The 20,946-nt window shown below is 32.3% G+C and overlaps 2 protein-coding genes across 2 annotated transcripts; both read right to left on the bottom strand.

Annotated features, from left to right (window-relative positions):
- Positions 1 to 5,773: 5,773 nt before the first annotated feature.
- On the bottom strand, positions 5,774 to 12,979 carry LOC125829847 (serine/threonine-protein phosphatase 2A 65 kDa regulatory subunit A beta isoform). Its single transcript, XM_049509053.1, has 13 exons — positions 12,853 to 12,979; positions 11,981 to 12,394; positions 11,436 to 11,682; positions 11,044 to 11,156; positions 9,960 to 10,039; positions 8,850 to 8,991; positions 8,672 to 8,752; positions 8,326 to 8,430; positions 7,634 to 7,816; positions 7,220 to 7,312; positions 6,579 to 6,718; positions 6,434 to 6,500; positions 5,774 to 6,226 (listed from the first exon to the last, which is right to left on the bottom strand). Exons 2-13 carry the CDS (start codon positions 12,371 to 12,373, stop codon positions 6,107 to 6,109), a joined length of 1,764 nt encoding a protein of 587 aa, XP_049365010.1. The 5' UTR covers positions 12,374 to 12,394; positions 12,853 to 12,979; the 3' UTR covers positions 5,774 to 6,106.
- Positions 12,980 to 14,958: 1,979 nt separating this feature from the next.
- Positions 14,959 to 19,424, bottom strand: LOC125829850 (aluminum-activated malate transporter 9-like). The gene is made up of 6 exons (XM_049509056.1): positions 19,046 to 19,424; positions 18,309 to 18,446; positions 16,851 to 17,120; positions 16,668 to 16,777; positions 16,376 to 16,522; positions 14,959 to 15,594 (listed from the first exon to the last, which is right to left on the bottom strand). The coding sequence occupies exons 1-6, from the start codon at positions 19,347 to 19,349 to the stop codon at positions 14,980 to 14,982; spliced, it is 1,584 nt and encodes a 527-aa protein (XP_049365013.1). The 5' UTR covers positions 19,350 to 19,424; the 3' UTR covers positions 14,959 to 14,979.
- Between the last annotated feature and the right edge of the window lie 1,522 nt (positions 19,425 to 20,946).

Raw genomic sequence — 20,946 nt, 5'->3', positions numbered from 1 at the left:
GTAACATGTCACTTTATCGTTTTTGTTGAATTACGATTTATGTTTACTATAGAGAATAATGTATGGTTTGTAACATGTCACTATGTTTTTTAAGAATTACTCTTCTATGTTTACTATAGAGAATAATGTATGATTTGTAACATGTCACTTGTCATTTTTTACGAATTACTTATCTATGTTTACTAAAGAGATGGTTTATAACATATCACTTGTCGTTTTTTATGACCTACTGATCTATCTCATGATTTTATATTATGATATCATATCGTGATTTCATATCGTGATTTCATATCACAATTTCATATTGCATGATCAAACGGATTCTTAGACACTTACTTTAGTCTTAAAAAATTATAAATTTTATATTCAATCAAACACAACGATCATTCGGGGTGAACAAGAATTGAGAATCGAATGTGGGCGAAATTTCCGCCAACGGCTGAGATGTTCAGTCGACTCCCTCTCCCTTTGTGGGGGTCCCGACCCCTACGAGTGAACAGAAAAGGGAGGAGCAAAGAGGCCCTGGTGAACCATCATAATTAGCTAGTGAACAAGTGTAAGCTTCGCTGCCCACAACAAGACAAGAAGGTTGGTCATAGTGAAGTGACACGGCATTCGTATGGGCACGTGTACTTGTCCAGTATAAGTATTAAGAGAATTTAATATTATTTTCTCTGTTGTATTTATTTTGGCATTATGTTAGTTCTTTTAAAATTAAAAAAAAATGAAGTTTTATATTATTTTTCTGATAAATAGGAAAATTTTATAATCACACAATACGATCGCATGAGTTATGGACTTCAAATGTCCTATAATCATATAAATATTAAGATTAAACTTATAGTCCAACTATGGCAAACATGTGAAATGGAAAGTAGTACTATATGTTAAAAACAAAATTATTTCAATAGTGCAACTTTCTGAAAATATGAACTTAGATAAAAGGGTATAGAGATCAAGAATTAAAGTAGAACGTTAGTAGGTAATTGAATGTTGTCTAGTGTTACTTATCACTATTGTTATAATTATTGCTCTCCTATCATTTTATTATTTAATTGTATAATTAGTCAAGTTTTTGGCCTTATCTTGCAGGTGACGACGACGTCCTGCATTTCGTAAACCTATGTAGTGAGTCGTGTAGGTGGCGTGTTTAAATTAGGACCATACATTGGGATTCTTTTCCCCTCATCGCTAGCCCAAATCAAATCACAGGATCTCTGTATGTATGCGCTGAAGAGCTATATCTCTCGGACGATTCACCGCGGCATGCTGATCCGCGATTACTAGCGATTCCAACTTCATGTTCCTGAGTTACAGAGAACAATCCGAACTGAGGCAATCTTTCGGATTCGCTCCACCTTTAACATCTTGGAAGATTCACAAGGATATCAAGACATCGACTACATCCTGAGCTGAGGTCCTCCCCGCAGGGATAAACTATCTGAATTGTTTGATTTTTCAACGAAAGATGGGTTTGAACAGCATCGGGAAGCCTACTCCTCGGGCTGTTCGGTACTTGAATATGCTTGCCGTGGAGAAAGACTACTTTTCTATTCGCTTGCCTGCGCGCCTCTACTCATGCGGGACTGACTGTGCAATACTAAGAATGAAGGACGCCGCCCGGAAAGAGATGGGCTTTCTCCTTTCTATTTCTTGGCTCGTCCCCGGTCAATATTGGATCAAACAATAGGGGGCTTTACTTATTATTTTCTTTGTTTCAATTATCATATTATTTGTTGTTGTTATTGCTTTCTTATTTTATTTTTAACATGACTTCTTTAACAGTATATATACCCAGTGTAATTTCATACAGGTAAGATTTGGAGAGGGTACAATAATAGTGGCAGACCTTACCTCTACCTCATAGAGATAGAGAAGTTGTATATGATAGACCCTCTTGGCTCAAAATAAAACATTTTCAGATAGTTTGGAAAAAAAGAATACATAAATGAGGACAGTCATAACAAAAAAATAATGCAATAATTAAAATTTTAGCATGACTTTTTCACTAATATATTTCCTTTCAATATTTGATATTGATAGGGTTTATAGTTTACCTAAGCAAAAGATTTATTTAAATCGGTTATCTACTTTCACAAGATAAAAATAAAGTTACGTACACACCACTATCTTCGTATCCTATTTGTAATTTGTAGTGTTACAATTGGATATGTCTTTGTTGTTGTGTTTTGATTCTCTAGATCTAAACAAGTGGGAAAATGACATTGATAAGAAGACAAACACGAAAAAGCACTTTATTAATTATTCATTGAAGAGATTATATATGTACATGAACCAGAAAACAATAATTGCCATTCCAGAAACTCAAATTGAGACAAAATAAGAATTATTGATGAAAAAATGTCAATTTCAATATAAAGTTTATGAGGATTTTGTCTCATATACTATTTACACTACCATAACCCAAATTAATCTGAATATAAGTGTTACAAGATTTTGATTAATTTCATACTTCACTTGTAGGATTATACTGTTATTAACTTATTATTGAAGGCCTTAGTCAAACTTTGTAGCCAACCTACGTAATAAACTATCACTAATATTAAGGACAACTCAGTGCATTATGCTCTAGTTATGTGTAGAGGACAATTTTGACTAATTAAATTTGAATGTATTGTATACCATTTTAATTTACAATATATTTCTGCAAAAGATTGTTTTCATGACTATCAATTGAATGTTTGTTTAGAGGCAGATATAGTATTTTAGTACATTATATATCCATCTGAACCTGTTACTTTTGGTACGATACATAAATTTATATATAGAAATTCACCAATATTACAATAAATAATAAATATGAATTTGTAACTATAATAATATAATGAAAACAATGCTGATAATCTTTAATATTGAATCAACAAAATTATAAATCTTGAATCCACCTCTAAATAGTTCGTTTCTAAGTAACATTTGTTATTGCCACTAAAGGCATTTTTTGTTGTGTTATGTATATAGGCCTCGACTAATAATTAACAAACTTCATGTTGTCTTTGGGCCATGCACAAAACTTTCTTGAGTGAAATATTATGTGAAATAGTGGTGATGAACGTTCCACGTGTGCACCTACGTCATAATTGACGTTATAGATGAAGGTCCGAGGTTGAGGTTGGCAAAAACAACATCATCTTCGTACCTTCATCGTCGTACTAACTCTAACTTTCTTGCTCAAATGAATGTTCCAGATGATTTACCAAATTGTATCCTGAAAAAAAAAGAAGATAGATTTGAATTTTATATTTTCTAAACCAAACAAACGTACTAACATGATGAAAACATATTCCCAATATCACTTATGTATATATTTTACTTTTGTTGTGTGCTATCTTTTCACTATGTTTGCATGAATTAATTTCAATACTTGCAAATTAAATTATAAGTATATAAGCTTAATTATTTAAAGGATTCGTCGAGATATCATTAGCCCTAACTAACAAACTAGATATTAAAATTATAAGATAAAAAAAATAACAATAACACTACAAGAAGAAGTTTAGAAACGAGAAGCGGATTTAGAATATTTAGTTTATCAATTCTTGGCGATAATAATTTTTTCTATGTTTACATAGTAGATGAAAATTTTATCATAAACACATAGTTTGTGCGAAAAATACACCTTCTGCTAAATACTGGATCCGCCCCTACTACAAACAAAAGCTAATTAGGTTACAAATTTGAACTTTTGAGGCAACACGAGGGTCAATTTCACGTATAGTCACTAACTTCTTATTCATCATAACACTAAAATCACAATAAAACTTTATTTTTCGCATCAAACTAAATGAATTTTAGTCGTCATAATAACAGTAAAGTTATAAAACTATTTTTTTTAATCACAAGTACTTAGTGTGATTTTAACTATCTACATGAATCTAAAGTTTTGTATAGTTAGAAACAATACCAGCAAACTTCGATAGGGTTTTTTCCTTCCTTTTCTTCTTACTCCATCTGATTTATTGGCACTCAAGAAAAGAGACACAATATGATTATTGAGAAGAGGCATAATCGAATATATCTCTCGGAATTAGCTATGAACTTCGTCGTTAAATTGTTGGTAACTATATAAAAATATTGATAATTGTTGTTAATCCGTCACTAAATAGGATTAGTAACGTATTCTGTTGTTTAGCTACAAAATTGTATGTCGCTAATTCTTTTTCTTTTTCTTTTTTCTTTTTTGTAGTGTATAAGATGAGATTGTTAGCTTTATATGGGAAATGTATTCAAGTGAAGCTCTTATTTATAGGGGGAAAAAATAAAGAATGTAGTTTTTGGTGGTTGAAGGCTTATAAGTCTATAGGCATGACATCCACCTTTCTAAGGTTAACTATGTCTCAACCACCATGTGAAAAGTCACACTTTTCTTTTCCCCTGTTTGATGTGCCATAACTAAATAGCAAAATTCGTAGTTAATCTTATTTAGCGATAGATTATAAATAAATAAAAATGTTAGTTAGAGTTATATATTTAACGACGAAGTTCTAAAACCTTTTTTTTGTAGTGATAGGTGTATGGTTAGATTTTACCTACCCAAGTCTAGGCAAATGGTCGATCTTTAAAAGAAACAGTCAAACTCATGGATTAGGCAAGGGTTAATATTGAAGCTTTAACCAACATGGTCGTGGTGCACTGGTGGGAGTGTTTCACCCTTAACCAGAGGTATCGGGTTCGAGCCCTGGATATGGAGAAAATCATGTTGGGAGCGTCACCCCCGAATGGGCCCTGCAGTGCGCGATCCGGATTTAATCGGAGCTCCAATGTGGGCTCCAGACACCGGGTGGAAAACCAAAAAAAAAATAAAAATATTGAAGCTTTGCGCACCTTGTTTATGAAGGGTTCAAATATTATCAGAGGTCTCGGGTTCAAGTAGTTTGAAAAACGAAGACATTTGTGAAAGAGACCTAATATTTGGAAAGAAAAAATATCTCCATAATACATTTGATAATTAACCAATTTGGACTACATGTCTAATAAATAAACAGATTAACCACCTTTAGTCACACTCCTGGTGATCGTAGCATAAGATTTAAGACAATTTAATTCAAATATATTAAGAAAGAAATGAGTTTGGTGGTAAGTAAAATGTAAGGTCAAAAAGTGCCCTATTTTGAGGGTAGCAATTACTACAAAATTTAATTCAAATATATACTAAGAAAAATGAGTTTGGTGGTAAGTAAAATGTAAGGCCAAGAACTGCCCTATAATGAGGATACCCACTTAGTACAACGAAAAAGACATTACCAAACAGTTTTTGACAAAATAAATAATTCATTCATTTCAATTTATTTATTTTAAAAAAAAAAAACAGGTCAATATCACAAGATTAAAAGATATTTTGATACATTCTTTAGTTTAAAATCACAAAATTCAAAAAAAAAAAAAATTCTTAAACATCATGTTAAATCAACGATCTTCAAAAAAAATCTCGATTATGATTATGTTTTATTCTCAACAACATGCATACCCCAAATGGAGTCTGGTGAGAGTAGTGTGTACACAAACCTTACCCCTAACTTGAGGAATAAAGAGGTTGTTTCCAAAATGTTGACAAATAAATAGCAAGCTTCTCCATATAAACTGTAATCAGTTAACCTAAGCTAACCAATACACATTATTAACCTCATTTAAAACACTAATCCTCAATAAGGTGATTCGATGTAAAGTAAAAATTACAACGGGGTGGGATGTGGGGGGACAGTGCACAAACATTTTTAGGCTAAGAAATGCAAACACTAATATAACGACAAATTTGTTTGCTTAGAGTAACACAGCTAAAATGTTGTAATTTCAAACCTCAAAAAGTACACTAACAAAAACAAATACAAATTGAGCTTAGCAGATCCAAATAGTAAAGTATGGCAGCAGCTTTACATGAAAAAACACTCAGGTCTTCATTAGTGTCACAGCATCTTGAATGCCGAATCCTACAAAAGAATTAGTAACAACAATATACGACTCCAAGCTCAACACGATGCATTTTACATTGTACACCTTTCCCCTTTTGCTTCTTCGTGTGAGCACGACTACCGAAGAGGGATTAGAAGAGAGATTTGTACTACTCTCACCTGACAATGTTTAGCTTTCTCTAACCTGACATCATGACGTTATCGATCGACTGGAGTGCTTGATTGGCATAAAAGCGAACATCGACATCAGGGTCTTCAGCTAGCTCTACTAAACTGGGCCGAATGGTTTTCTCCACCACCTACACAATTGGAATTACCACGGACAGTTAGATTATAGAAAAACTATCAGAGAAGCTTTGGAATCTTAGCTTTTTGAGAACACTTCCTTATGATCTCATCCGCATTGTCAAAAAAGAGCAAAACTTTGTAGAAAAAGCTCAGTCATTTCCCAAAACAAACCAAGTATAAGCAAACCAAGAAACAAGAAATGAGGAGAGGATTCTCACCGAGTTGTCAACAATAGGTATAAGGGATTGCAACACCTTTGCCACATTAAATTTAATGTTGGGCACTCTGGAATTAGATAAAACTTTTGATTAGTTCAAGGACTTGAGGTACAAAACCAGTTAAACACTGGGAAGGAAAAATCACCTATCCTTTGTAGCAGTAACAACCACAGGCAGCAACTTAGAACAAGTTATCTCAGAACCCATTACTGGTGCAAGCAATGAAATTGATCTAAGAATAGTCATTCGATACAAATAATGTGGACTGGTAGTCATATCCAAGACCTGCAAAATAAGACATTTCTAACTGAGAGAGAGAACAAAATTGGAATTGATCATGGCAAAAGCTGGAGCTTAGAAACTCTATGAGGCCATGGAGAATTATTTTCCTTCTCTAGTTCTCAGCCTAAGAGGTAAACTTCCTAAGAAGGAAAAACAAGTGCACCACTAATTCTTTTCCTGAAATCTTCAGTTTTCACCTCTCCAGTTAGCAGGAGAACATGGATGGAAATCAGCTTATGATTGACTATATCCACCATGAGTGTCTCGAGGTCAGAGAAGGGCAATGCAGATTTATTTAAGAATTTTGGGGCGAAGATACATACGTTTCAAAACTATCATAATAGTTATCGACCCCACCCTTCTCCCCTACGCGTGCACCTTGGTCCCATCAACTTCATGTAGTAAGAGAAGCTATATCCCATATGACTCACTGAACTTGTTTGTTTTTTTAAAAGATATCATGGAGGAGAATTATCAATTCAAATTATCACACGTCAAGCAAACCTGAGGAATTATATGCTGCATTGCCCACTCTGGACCAAATTCTTCTGCAAGACGCTTCAAGTTATTAGCAGCAGCATCTCTAATTGAATAAACCTGCATCAAAGAATCAGCAAAGAAGATATCAGTGGCAGAGATATTGTCCCATCAACTTATTGATAAAAGCAAATTGCCTTCTCACATTCATCAACAGATAACAAAAAAAATGTAAAGTAACTATCGCGGAAAAGTTGGTGAAATTCCACTCCAGAAAATGTCCCAACTCGTTTTCCACTTGCAATAAGAAAGAAAGTGGAAGAGATGGACTGAGAAAGATAGAAATAAGTTTTCAATGAAGCTTCTCATGCACCAAGATCAAAGTTTTATGCTTCATCAATTTTATATGAATATCTAACAGCCAGATTATCGAATACCAACCTTGTCCTGTAACCATTGCATGCAAAGAGCACCCAGCTTATCATCAAAAAATCCTATGCCCAATTGACTTGCCAATAGAGGTATGTATTCTATTATTGCAAGACGGACTCGCCAATGCCTGTCCTCTGCCAGCTCAACAATAGCTGGCAACAGAGATTGAGACAATAAATCAATTCCAATCACCTGTAACATTTAGAGAAATTGAGAGTTAAGAAAGAAGTAAAATCAAACTAAAAATAATACTAATTAATTAATAAATAAATAATTGAAAGTTGCAGAGTGCTAGGAACCAATGCAAAGTGCAAGCAGCTAAAGACAGCGACTAAACAAGAAGATCCTTGATGTCAAATTTTATTTACAAGAGTAAAAGGCTCAAGTGCAGCAAATCCAGGTACAAGAAGGAGAATGAGGAAAATACAGCAAGTAACAGCAGATAGTGCGATAATCGGAACACACTAAACACCATACTAGGATAACACTAAGAAATACTAGGGAACAAAAAAAAAGGGTATACCAGATAGAGTTCAGTATGTTAAAGGATTTTGATTGCTTTCTTTATTTTAGGGTCTGTGCATCACTAAAATACACATCACAACATATGGCATACCAGTTCCAAAATCAAGCAGCAAAAAGTTCACTAGTCTCATAATTAATTGCAGGCCACAGGAAAAATGTGTGAATCGTTCACCAACCTGATTGACTTGATCAAGCTTGCTAATGATGTTCAGGCGCACATCGGGAAACTCGTCCTTCAGAAGGGAAAGAAATATTGGAAGAAGATGTTCAATGGTTGCCTCCTGCAAATGCACAAATAGAAGTCAAATTATTTCATAGGTAAATCTTAATGCTTCAATCACACGGATGTGCATTGCATGATGTGAAAAGCTTTCCCAAGATAGAGATTATCTTCAGCAACTCATAGCATTAGTATATGACGTACCACAGTAAATTCCGGACCATCCAACAATGCATATACCATCTATATCATTAAAAACGCATTACCAATGTTTTCCTCATCTAGAAACTAATGCACCTCACCTTTCCCAAAACAGGAGCCATCCCCATTATAACGGAAGCCAAAGCAGATCTGACATGTTGTGAAGAGTCTGATGATAATTCCTATACATTTATCAAATGCAAAATACATATTAGAGGATCAATAGGAACCAAAAATGCAAAATGAAGCTCCTAAACAGCAAATATATCGGGCATATACCTTCACACAGGGAAGAATATGCTGAATAGCAAGCTCGGGACTAAGAATCCTGCAGAATTTGGTGACTTTTCCTGCAGCAGCTATGCGAACTTCAGCTTCATTATCTCGAAGCAAACGGACATAGGCAGGCACCAAATCCGTCCTAAACCATGGTAAGACACAATCAGACATCTAACAGCGAAGATTTTGAATTTTCCAAAATAAACAGCTTGGTGAAGAGAGCATGATTCATTGGCAGAAACATAGAGAAGTATGAACAGGGTATGAACAGCATATTCCTCTACTGATTAGACATTATGACTCAACAGCCCAATGTGTGATGAATAGAACTTTTCAGAGACTGGAGTATATTGCATGTTTTCAAAATTAACTTTTACTTTAACAATGATGCATCAATTATAGAAAAATCCTCGGTCTAAAGAAAACCCATACGTTCCTAAACTACCACTAATTGATATCATGGAGCTCCTCAGTCATTTGCCCTTCCCTTATTCATTGACAAACTACTATCAAAAAGGTGAAAAAAGTATTCATGAAAAAAGAAGTGTTCTTGTTAGACCCACTTGGCCAACAAAACTCGGCAGGCATTAGTTTTTTCTGTCTTTTTCTTTTTTTCGTATGGTGGGGGGCAGGGTCCACATTGCCCGAATTACGGAACTTGTCAACCAAGTTGGGAGCCAAACTAATGAGTTTTGACAACAAGACTCTAAATGTAACTGGCACACCCGAAGGATAGTGGCTGTGGGTTCCCTTGTAATAGCGACTCATCACTTCATTCCACCAGATCCACTTCAGAGGAAGACATTTAGGTCAACGAATAGAGCGTAATAGACGTACAAAAGTATATGTCTATCCAATTATGTGGAAGGTTCAAAATATCAGGTAAACCTATGAATTACACTGACAACAATATATTCCCAATTTACAGATTAAAATTCCCCACTTTGTGGGATTTCACTGGGTTTTTTGTTGTTATTGTGGCTGTTTACAGATTAAAATTAACTGAAAACAACCAAAAAATGATAAGAATCCGGTACAATATGGACTCCATAGATGGACATTATATGGTAAATATTCACAAAGTATCACATATTTAAGTTGAGAAAGTACCTAGTGGGCTCAGGCCCTACAGCTTCACATAGTTCGTACAACTGGTTAGCAACCATGTATCGAACGCGCCAAGACTTGTCCTGGTTATTAGCAGAAAAAAAACATGCACAATTATGAACAAATGAAATTTCCTTCCAAAGTAGGTAAATTCTTCGAGACAGAGAGGATCGTACTATAATAGCACCCAATATTATCACAGAACTTTAATAATAAGATCTACAGTAAGTTTTTTTTATCAAGGGTAAACCAATATAATGGATCACTGAAAGGTTTAATCCTTCAGTTTAGCCCTTTTTAACCTAAATTTTACTCCTACAACTGTAATTTCCGCTAGCAAATGTAGGCAAGTGCACAAAGTGTTTTCCGGAATCATATTTTGATAAGTGTTACTATGCTAAGACTTATTGGTACATGTTCATACTGTAAACCAAGAAAAAATGTTCAAAGACTGTAATGAAGACCCATCATATAACATTTATCCTGTAAAGCTTATTTTGCAACAAATTCACTCTAACTTAACAAAGTGACTTTCCAACCACCAAAATTTAGCAATAAAGGCTTCACCTAAACAAGCCTACTCAAGCCATTCATCCACGTTTCTTTTCTCATTCCCCTACTCTGCTAGTTTGTGAAAAAACAGTAAGCAATACACCGCTCACCCAGTCTAACCCTATGCTACTACCTAAAAGCTTCATATGAAGAGAGTGGCTAGGATTTGAATACAAGGTTCTTTTCCATGTCACATACATCGGAAACATTCAGAGAACTTAAAGGCTATATCTTTGTGTGGAGAAACAACACTCTAGATCAAAGGGCACGCCTAATGTGCATAATTAAACAGAAATACAAGAAGATATGACAACTATATTTATTTAGATGAAAGATGACAACTATTAGGAAGTTAAGTTGCTAGTATTTCACTGGTAGCTCAATCATCCAACAACAAGAAGTTGTTACATGATGGAATTAATTTTTTTTTTAAGTGAACAAAAGAATATAAATCATGGTGCAAGGTGCAAGGTGCAAGGATCTGTGTGAGCCAGGACAGCATGACTCCAAAGTCCAAATACAAACTAGAGAGTACCTGAGAGAAGTTGACAATGACAGGCAGGATATGTGCCACACAGTCCTGAGGCTCCAACAGCTTGCCAAGTGCGGCACAGCCCTCAACAGCTAATAATCGCACAGAATCCTGATCTGGAATCAGAAGACATTAGATAAGCCAACAAAAAGATGTTTTGAGAATAAAACACTAGAAAACCGACAATCCGTCACACTAAAACGCATCCTAATGAAACTTCACATTTAACCAAAAATAACCATTTTATTTCTATAAGTAATAGGCTATATGAAGTAACATCAACTTAAAAGCCAACAACTTCATGAAGTAACACTAACTTAGAAATCTTTATTAAGAGAAATATTTGGATAGACCCTCTCTAGTCATAAGTTGCTAATTATAACTGAAAATATTACCATCATGTGTAAGATCATCAAATATTGACATGATGTCACTCTTCAGGTAAGCAGATTCAACTGTAGCAGCAAACTTCCCCAAGTTTGTAGCAGCCGACCTTCGCACCATAGGCATGTCGTCTTGACACAATTGGCTGTAAATAGACCGAAGTTCTGTTTTCAACATTTCTGGGGCACTTGAGTAAGCAATATGAAAGAGCCCACATGCAGAAACCCTTGCTGTGAACCATTCACCAGCTGCTAGCCTCTAGTGATTGGAGAGAATAGGAAGATGTATAAACATTTGACAAATCACGAACCATGATGTTAAGTAAAAGATAAAAAACATATATACGAGTGATGTTCAGAATTGCACAGACTAGAATTATATTAGGGATTGCAAGTGAAAAGATAAAAACATATATGGGTGAAGTTCAGAGTTTCACACGTTAGAATTATATTAGGGATTGCAAGCGAATAAAAGGTCTTTGTATGTTTGTGTAACTACCATGATGTCATAATGATGAATAATAAGGAGCAAACAATGGTAATAGTCATAGTCAAACCTTCACAAGCGGGACGAACCAATCAACTAAATCACTCTCCCTCATCTGGGATCCAATTCTACACAATGACTCCACAGCTTTATCCCTCACACAGGTCTCCTCAACTGTACAAAGGGTCTCTAGAGGTGGGAGAAGAACATGAGCATGCTCCACACCTCCAACATAAGGAATAAACACGCCCAACTCTTCTGCCATTGCAAGCAAAACTTCATCATCGTCGTCATTGTTTTCACTCAAAAAGGGGATCAACTCCTTTCTGGTTCTTTCCTCACCAAGTGCACGTGCAATAGTTGATAGCCTCCTAATAGAATTCAACCGCAATTGGATATCATCATTCTTAAGTTCATCTATTAACACAGCTATCGGGTACAATGGCTCATCTACCATTGCCATCCTCTCGAGATTCTGTTAGAGCTGCAAATACCAAACTTTCAATCAAACAATTCCAAAATGTGAATCGAGAAACAATTACAACAAAACTACAAAAGCATCCGACCCTAAATCTCCCCGAAAAATCACAAATTTTCATCTAACCAGCCAGATCCAAAACAAATCCAGCGCATAAAACAGGAAAATAATCGAATGGAACGCTCAATTTACTAACATAACATACCTCCAAATCTGAGATCTAAACAAAATCCCTAGCGAATTCCAATCAGAAAATATACAAAAACAAATACCGCCTAGGAATCAAATATTTAAGCTAAAAATAACTGAAACTAGAAAGAGGTGAACAGCTTGTTCCAAATTGAACCAATTAAGCTCCACAAACACAGTATTGCAAAAGAAAAATCGATTATTTAATGCATATTTTTTCTCTTTATGCAAAAAGATAAGAAATCTTCCCGGAGAGGAGGAAAATAGATCGTTACCGGTGGAAATTTTGCCGCCGTTCGCCTGAGATTCGAGCTTGAATTTCGTCAAAATCTAGAGAGAGAGTGAGAAAGAGTTAGAGATGGAAAAGAGAGATATTTGCCTACTGATGAAATGACAATGTAATGTTTAGATGGGTCGCTTTTCATTTAAGCCCAACAAGATAACTTGGGCTTGAAGATGGGTAAAACCAATTGGGCCTATTAGGCAAGCAAATAAACAAGCCCACTTTTAAATTAACAAAAAAGTGAAGGTTCGATTTTAGTAGTTTAGTTGGTTGACTACCTGAACTTTCATCTCATTTGGCGAGGGTTCGATTCTCCATCTAGTAAAAGAACAAAAATTAGTTTTTATAGTTTATTTATATTTAAACATATATGGTGTGACAACATGTTTGAACTCTAACTACTAATCCATTTTGTAAGAAGTTTTGGCGCTCTAAATTATTTTCACGTTTAAATTGCTCAAAGCATGATACTTCATATTTGGCTAAAACAGTAAAAATAAGTAAATTTTGGTTTTATATAGTCTCTATCATGTGTAACTTTAATTACTTTCTTTATAATAACTTTTGGACTACACTAATATAGGAACTCGTACAAATTTATTTGAGAAATGTCCGACGTCATAATATATTAGAGATCAAGTATTGACCATTCAGAGATCGTTGGCTACTCATTCGGAGCTTCCAAATCAAATAATTTGTGTTACCAAGCAAAGAAAAGCTTAAAATTAATTATACGTAACAAAATTATAAGACAATAGCACAATAAATGATCCAGGATATATAAAGATTATAGAAATAGTGGAGCAGAAGAAATAAAATAGATATAGCAAATAGGAAACGGGTAGAGGATAAGCAAATGAGCAAGGAGAGAGCATATAATCGAATATAGAACAATATAAATAAAAGACTAAGATATATATGTTAGAAATGAGTAGCAATACAATACATTTCATTAGAAGGGCTAAATTCGAATAGATCAAAAATCAAATTAAAATCACATCTTGTTGAACATGATCATCCAACATTAATTAATAAATAGATGATCAAGCCAATAAGGGAAATGAAAATAATTCCACATTTTCTTAACATATTAATTTCATTTTTCTCCTTGATTAAGTCATACGTTTCTTTGACCAAACACAATATACAAATTAAAATTATACCATGAGAAAATTTGATAAATTGGTTAAAGCGTCTCTTTTAAGTCTCAAATGACCTCCAAATCTTAATTATTAGCCAGATAATTTTCTCTCTTAATTAGTGTTAATGACTGATGGGGTTAATTCGAATACAAAAGTGATGGTACTTATTTAAGTTAAAAGTAAAAAAGTAATGAGTCAAACGAGTTGAGTTTCTTAATAAATAAGGGGATGTAATTTTAATCCTTGGGCATGCGACTAAAGTCCAAGATTTATATTAGCTTAGTTTGTTAGTTATATAGGGTTACATTTGAGCGAAAAAAAATATTAAAAGTATCTATCGATCAAAAGGTTAATAAAGAATATTATTAGTCATTTTCGATACATTAAAAATATTTTTGGGCTCTTTTTCATTTCTAAAATAATGTGCTAGTATAATATTATCAATCTTGTATAAAACTTTACAAGAAGGATCTCCTTATTACTATAGTCTCAAATGCACTATGACTCATTCATTAACCATTTTTCTTTTTATCTCAATGTAGAATGAAGAATCAAATCATAACTTGAAAATTAATGATAAGAGTTGGGCAATTTGATATTACTAATAGCCTTATTTTTTTTGCCTTGAGTATATATATGTATATTCATGATAAAAGAAATACCTCATATATACATCAATATACATATTTCATTTTTCTAATTCAACTCCTTTCCTCCTTACACAACTATAAAACAAATGACAATTTTTGCCTTTTTACTATCACACAAACTTATTACATTATGAACATACTCGATAAATTCTTTTTTTTCCCATTCATTCGGTGTTCAGCATTCACATTGGAGTTCGACTAAATTCAGATTCGCGCCGAAAAATCCCACCTTGGGTAAAGTGCTCCTTAACAAAGGCGACTCCATACTCAAGGAAACTCGAACATGAAACTTCTAGTTAACGACGAAGGAGTACTTGATAAATTCTTTTAACTCTTGACACTAATGGGCTCTTTAAACTCTGCCCTTTGACTCAGTTCTTCAAAACAATCAACCACATTTTGTAGCCTTGCAACAAATTCAATGAGAAGTGAAGCAAAAGTAGCCAAAGACAAAGCACTAGCACTTAAATAAGTTTCAATTTCATCAATTGTATCAATCTTTTCACCATCAAGTAATGAGAGACATGAAGGCCAATGATTTTGCTTGTTAAATAACATTGACTTTGTGACCAATTGGTCTTTTGGATATTGTGGAGTATGCAAATCCCTTATGTCAATGGATGTTTCACTAAGTGATTGAAAATTTAATGGCAAATTTTCACTACTACCATTTTCATTTTCATTTGAAGAATCATCAAAATTGTTAATAATGTTTGGTTTTCCAATTTCCCAATTTTTTGAGTTGACTAAGAGATATGACTTGTTGTCTATTTTTTTCTGAAGATTTTGTGCTGTCTCATGTACTTCTTTTAGGATATTTTCATGACTATTTAGTGCTTCCATTTTATCTAATTTTGTTCCTAGCTCACGTAGAACATTTGTAGCGTCGATACCGACTCTTTTAAGCTCATTTTGAAAAACCTTCCTCTTATCTGGTGGTGCCTGCAAAAATGTTTAAGAGTTTTATTTCCATGTTTTGAAAGTACAACGACTCAAGATGATCTGCGACAACATATAATTGTAGTTATTCTAGTTTGATGAACTAAATAATTCAGTAAATTGCATGTTAATCTTGTAAAGGAATGATTGATTGTTATATGTTTTTAGACTTATCATATAAACATGGTCCATCTAATAACATGTGACTGTTTATAGTGATCCCAATTTGACAATCTTAGTATTATGGTAAATAACCTGTTAAAACATAAGAATTATTTTGGGTTCATTTCATGTCTCCATCTAAAGTGGATGATGGTGCAAAATGTAAGACCTAATTAAGCAATATTTTGATTTTCCCCCTGTGTTGGTTGATTGGATCCTTAAAAAATATCATTATATATGTGACAATATGGGATCTAGAGGTTCATCTGAATAACTCTGTCAGAAAATTATATTATTTGTATGTAATAAGGTGAAAATATTTGTTATGTATATACATGAAATGTTAGTTTTCCTTGATTTCGTACTACTAAAAAATAATCAAAAACCTATTTCAAGAGGTCAGGTTTTTAAAAATAAATAAATAAATAGATTATTTTTTATCAAAATGGACCTTTGGAGGTCCTTTTTTTTAGAGTAATGTGTTTACTTCCTTACACTTAAGTGAAAATTTTGAATGCATCAGATTCTTCAAAAATAATATATTTTCAAGAGTACGACATAAGTGTGGCGATATTTATGAAGATTCAAACAACATATAACACAATTAGTTAGAGTGTAAAACCTGAATTTTTGATTGGATGCATCCATGTAATGCCATGACCATGAATGCACAATGCCTCAATTCACTGCTTAATTTGACAAAATCTCTCCATGGATTCTTGTGCATTTTATAACGTCCATGAGGTGGCTCCCAAATAGCAAATCCAAGCTGTTCAAATATATATGAATCATGTAACTATATACAAAACTCTGGATTTCATTGCTAAATTATTCGTATAGCTAACATAATTTTATGATAATTCATTACTAGCTAGTTTAATTTGTTAGTACTAAATATGATTATCCATACGTACCAATGTTTGCTCTCGACTTGTGGATTCTATAACCGATTTGTATCCATTATATTCCGAGTGATTTGTAGATTCATCACACTCAACACAATTTAAATATCCATCAATACAACCTACCAAAAAAAATAGAGAGTATTATATAAGTCGTTCTTAAGAAATGTGAATTTTTTTTATATCGACATATACCTTCCAAAGACGTTGCAAGATCCATAAAATTCTTAACGACCAATCGATGCAAATCTTCACCAGCCCAAATAGGGCAAATACCAATATTAATAATCAAACAAATACAAGCACCAAGAGCAATTAGGGCTAAACGAGTTAAAATTGCCACATTGTATCCTCCAGTCCTATTTCCAGCCATAATGAGAATACAATATGTTAAAATAAATACTCGATATCCATATTCATATGGTGCCATTGTTGGATATAACTTCAAATATGTTCCACAAAATGCTGCAAAATAAATAAATAAATGGTATTAATTAATAACATCTTATACACGATAGTCGATAAACCTAATTTAATTTCCTCATAGACCATAGTATTCGATTATCAATATAGAATTATTTCCTTCCAAAATAAAACGGAATAGTGTATCTCAAATTCCAATAACATAGTGGACATAGAGATTGAAACAAATCATAAGATACAGCTTTTATTTTGAAACAATGCATAGAAAAAAGAGAAGAAGAGGAATTCAAAAATTTATATTAAAATTTGAAACAAGATCTCTTTGTTCCATATTAGTTGATCACCTTATTAAATTAAGAAATATTAATTAATTTTTATTTATTTTTCATGCAATTAATTCTTTTAAAAAGTGTTCACATTTTTTTATAAAATTCTCAAAAAGTTTTTTTAGAGATAAATTAATAAATCTTCTTATTTATGATTTCCTACGCACCGTATAAAATAAAAAATCATAAGTAACTATTCCCTCTGTTCCATATTAGTTGATCACCTTATTAAATTAAGAAATATTAATTAATTTTTATTTATTTTTCATGCAATTAATTCTTTTAAAAAGTGTTCACATTTTTTTATAAAATTCTCAAAAAGTTTTTTTAGAGATAAATTAATAAATCTTCTTATTTAAGATTTCCTACGCACCGTATAAAATAAAAAATGATCAACTAATATAAAACTCGGAAATAGTTGGAATTTGGTGCTTATTTGGGAAACTAGTGGTGTCTTTAGTGGAAAAGATAGGTGTCTCTTCAGAAAAAAAAAATCATTGCTTTATACCTAAAACAAAAAAGTTCACTTTATTTGAAGATTTTAAAGGTTTAATTATTATTTTTCGGAATAACGGTATGAATATAAAAAAAAATAAAGAAAAGGAATTTAAGTAAAAAAATCAATAGCATGAAAGTTTGTCATTTTCCAAGCTTTTTATATAACCAATAAACTCCTCCTCCTTTTTTTTCCTATGTGGGATAAATTGAAGTCATGAAATCAAACAACTTTTACACTATCAAATCTACTAAAATATATAAGTATGTTTATATAAACAACTTAAAAAATTAAAAAAGATTATTTATCATAATAATAAGTTCATCTGACGTTCTTTTATATTATGTACGATGTATATAAATTAAATTTTTATGAGAATCTATGCTACTAGAAAGTTTAATTAATTACCTACGATAAAAATACTGAAAATCCATACAACTTTTTCCCACTCTCCAGCCCATAACGCTAATTGAGCAAAGATGAAAGCAAGCATCCCAGCAAATAATGTACCCAAACCACGATTAAATCCTTTAATAAGTGTTCCTCCTGCCAAAAATAAAAGATTTTATACTGTCGTTATCTTAATTTATATGTCACAGTTAGAATATAGTAGAAAAATGTCATGTTGTAACTTGCAACAATGAAGAATGAAACATCAAGTAATACTAAAATCGAAGTATAAGATTGTAAATGAGTAATAATAACAATAATTAAAAAATGAAACTAGACAACGCTCGACCTACTAACCTTCTATCCTAATTCTTGACTATCTTATTTTTGTTATCTAAGGTCATGCCCTCAATATGATGCAGATAGACCATAGACCATATCCTGTTTAATCAGATCTCCCCAAGACTTTTTCCAGTTTATCTCTATCTCTCCTTATATCTACTGTAGTCAACTTATCACTCTGATCCTCTTCACTAGGGCACCAATACATTCTTCTCATCACATATCTGAATTATCTCAATTTTGTATCCCTCATCTTATCCACCACGAAGACTACTCCTATCTTGTTCCAGATCCTATTATTTCTAATATGCCCACACGTATATTTCGACATATAAAATTACAATGATAAAGTAGAAAAAATATATTGCGCTGTCAGTATATATAATTTAAATAGGGATGTTAAAGTTTAATACCTATGGTGAACTCAAACATAATAAGAACTGTTAAGATTGCCCATATTGAGAACTGAGCAATCTCTGGAAATGGTTCCTTCCAGAAAATAAGAAGAGACACAAAAAATAAAGCAAATCCCATTTTTAATGAAAAAATGATCTTTCTTGGATCATTTTTACCCATTTCAATTGCTTTCTTAGCAAAATCTTGAATATTGTTGAAATAAATACAACAACCATTTCTTTTTTCATCATGTATCAACAATTTTTCTTTGTTGTAAGAAGAAGAATCCTTCTTGAAGAAATTCTTTATATTCATGACCATTTATTGTTGTTGTTGATATTTTTTTTTCTTGGAAAAATTAAAGAAGAGAGAGAGGGGATGATTGATCAAATTAAGGGTCCATTTGTGCTCTCCAAGAGGTGTGGAACTTCTCTTATATAAGATATAAGTAATTTTTTGAAAGAAAAAAAAATAAAGGAAAAGGAGAAAAGTTGTTAAGAGAAAGAAAGGACAAAAGGACATAGAAATATGAAAAAAATGAAATTAGTAAAAATATTTTAATGAATTGTCAAACAAAAAAAAGAAAGAAATGTTCTTTTTTAAAAAGGATTAAAAACGAATGTACTTGAAACAAAAGAGAGTAGTATTATAAGTTAGTACTTGTGCATTAGAGCTTAACTAATTCAAATTTGTGTCGCAAAGGTTTTTTTTTTTGAGAAAACACTCCTACCAAAATGAAAGTGCATCCCAAAGCTCATAATTGAAACTCCTAGTTAGTTATGGAAGGAACATTTCTTTACTAATTTTGAGATAAATTACGAACAAGCTCGCTCTATTGAGGATTAGTAAGTTTTTGATATTAAAAAAGATGATATTAAAAATAAGTGATTTATAATTTTATAATTTGATAAGTACGTAAAAAATATTATTCACATTTTTTTTTCTTTATAACTGTTTTAAAAATCATTTTCTCATTGTTTGAACAATTATAGGCTTGAAAAAAATGAAAAAAATATCATCCATAAAGGTGTTCCTTTAAAATCTTTTTTTATTATTTATCTTAGTTTGAATTTGTTGGATCTGTTTAAATCCACCCGACAAGTTTACAGTGATTTATATCCTTATATTTATTATTCTATAGAAAATATAGTAATTTATTAAAGTGGAAAAAAATACCACATATAGTTAAATACAACATGTTTACACCTTAACTCAGCTTTTTAGTTTTGCTGCATTGGGAGTTGTGCGAGTCAATAAATATAGTAACAAGAATATAAGTAGAATCAATGTATACGGAGGTGTTTGGATGAGCTTTTTTTCAAGTGACTTATAAGTCAAAAGTTGGAAGTCGTAAGTCGGCGATACTTGATTTTAGACTTTTGGCTTTTTTGGTATTTTTTTGTCCTTAGAAAAGTGCTTTAAAACACTTTTTGAGTTATTCATACATTTTCAAAACTAAAAAATATTTTAAAAGTTGAAATCTACTCAAAATAAGTCGATCCAAATATCCACTGACCACTATATCTATAGCCTCTTAAATTTATCAATAAATTTTATTTAGACAATCAAATGATGATATATTTTGATTGAGCATCTAAACATAAGAAGCAGTCAAATTGTGACACCTAACAACGTGACCATAATATAATGTCCCTATCTATATTTATTATTACAAAACCTAACAATTTGACCTCCCTTTAATTTTTACGTCATCTTAAAATGGAAAAAAATTAAAAAATATATATATATTTTAAAGAAGCAGTGAAATTGTGACACCTAACAAGATTCACTCCAACCAAAATTTACTTAAAAAATATTTGTGATTCAGTTTTCTTAAATATTAAAAGAGGTAGCTCCTAATTTTTTTTTGTCATTTATTTTGATATATATATATATATTAAATAAGCAATCAAATTGT

This window comes from Solanum verrucosum, unplaced genomic scaffold (genome assembly GCF_900185275.1).
Source record: "Solanum verrucosum unplaced genomic scaffold, falcon-dt-bn FXZP01000008.1, whole genome shotgun sequence".
Taxonomy (NCBI): Eukaryota; Viridiplantae; Streptophyta; class Magnoliopsida; order Solanales; family Solanaceae; genus Solanum; species Solanum verrucosum.
Note: the sequence above shows the minus strand (reverse complement) of the source record. Positions and strands in the feature narration are given on the sequence as shown.

What these genes read in the sequence shown, in the direction of transcription:
- LOC125829847 (XM_049509053.1), bottom strand. Translation starts at nt 12,373, where the DNA reads ATGGCAATGGTAGATGAGCCATTGTACCCGATAGCTGTGTTAATAGAT. An exon ending in TGATGATCTTACACATGATG is followed by an intron (nt 11,157 to 11,435) that starts GTAATATTTTCA and finishes TTCTGATTCCAG; the next exon opens with ATCAGGATTCTGTGCGATTA. An exon ending in GTAGGGCCTGAGCCCACTAG is followed by an intron (nt 8,992 to 9,959) that starts GTACTTTCTCAA and finishes ACCATGGTTTAG; the next exon opens with GACGGATTTGGTGCCTGCCT.
- LOC125829850 (XM_049509056.1), bottom strand. Translation starts at nt 19,349, where the DNA reads ATGGTCATGAATATAAAGAATTTCTTCAAGAAGGATTCTTCTTCTTAC. An exon ending in TTTCAGTATTTTTATCGTAG is followed by an intron (nt 17,121 to 18,308) that starts GTAATTAATTAA and finishes TTTATTTTGCAG; the next exon opens with CATTTTGTGGAACATATTTG. An exon ending in TCTTGCAACGTCTTTGGAAG is followed by an intron (nt 16,778 to 16,850) that starts GTATATGTCGAT and finishes TTTTTTTGGTAG; the next exon opens with GTTGTATTGATGGATATTTA.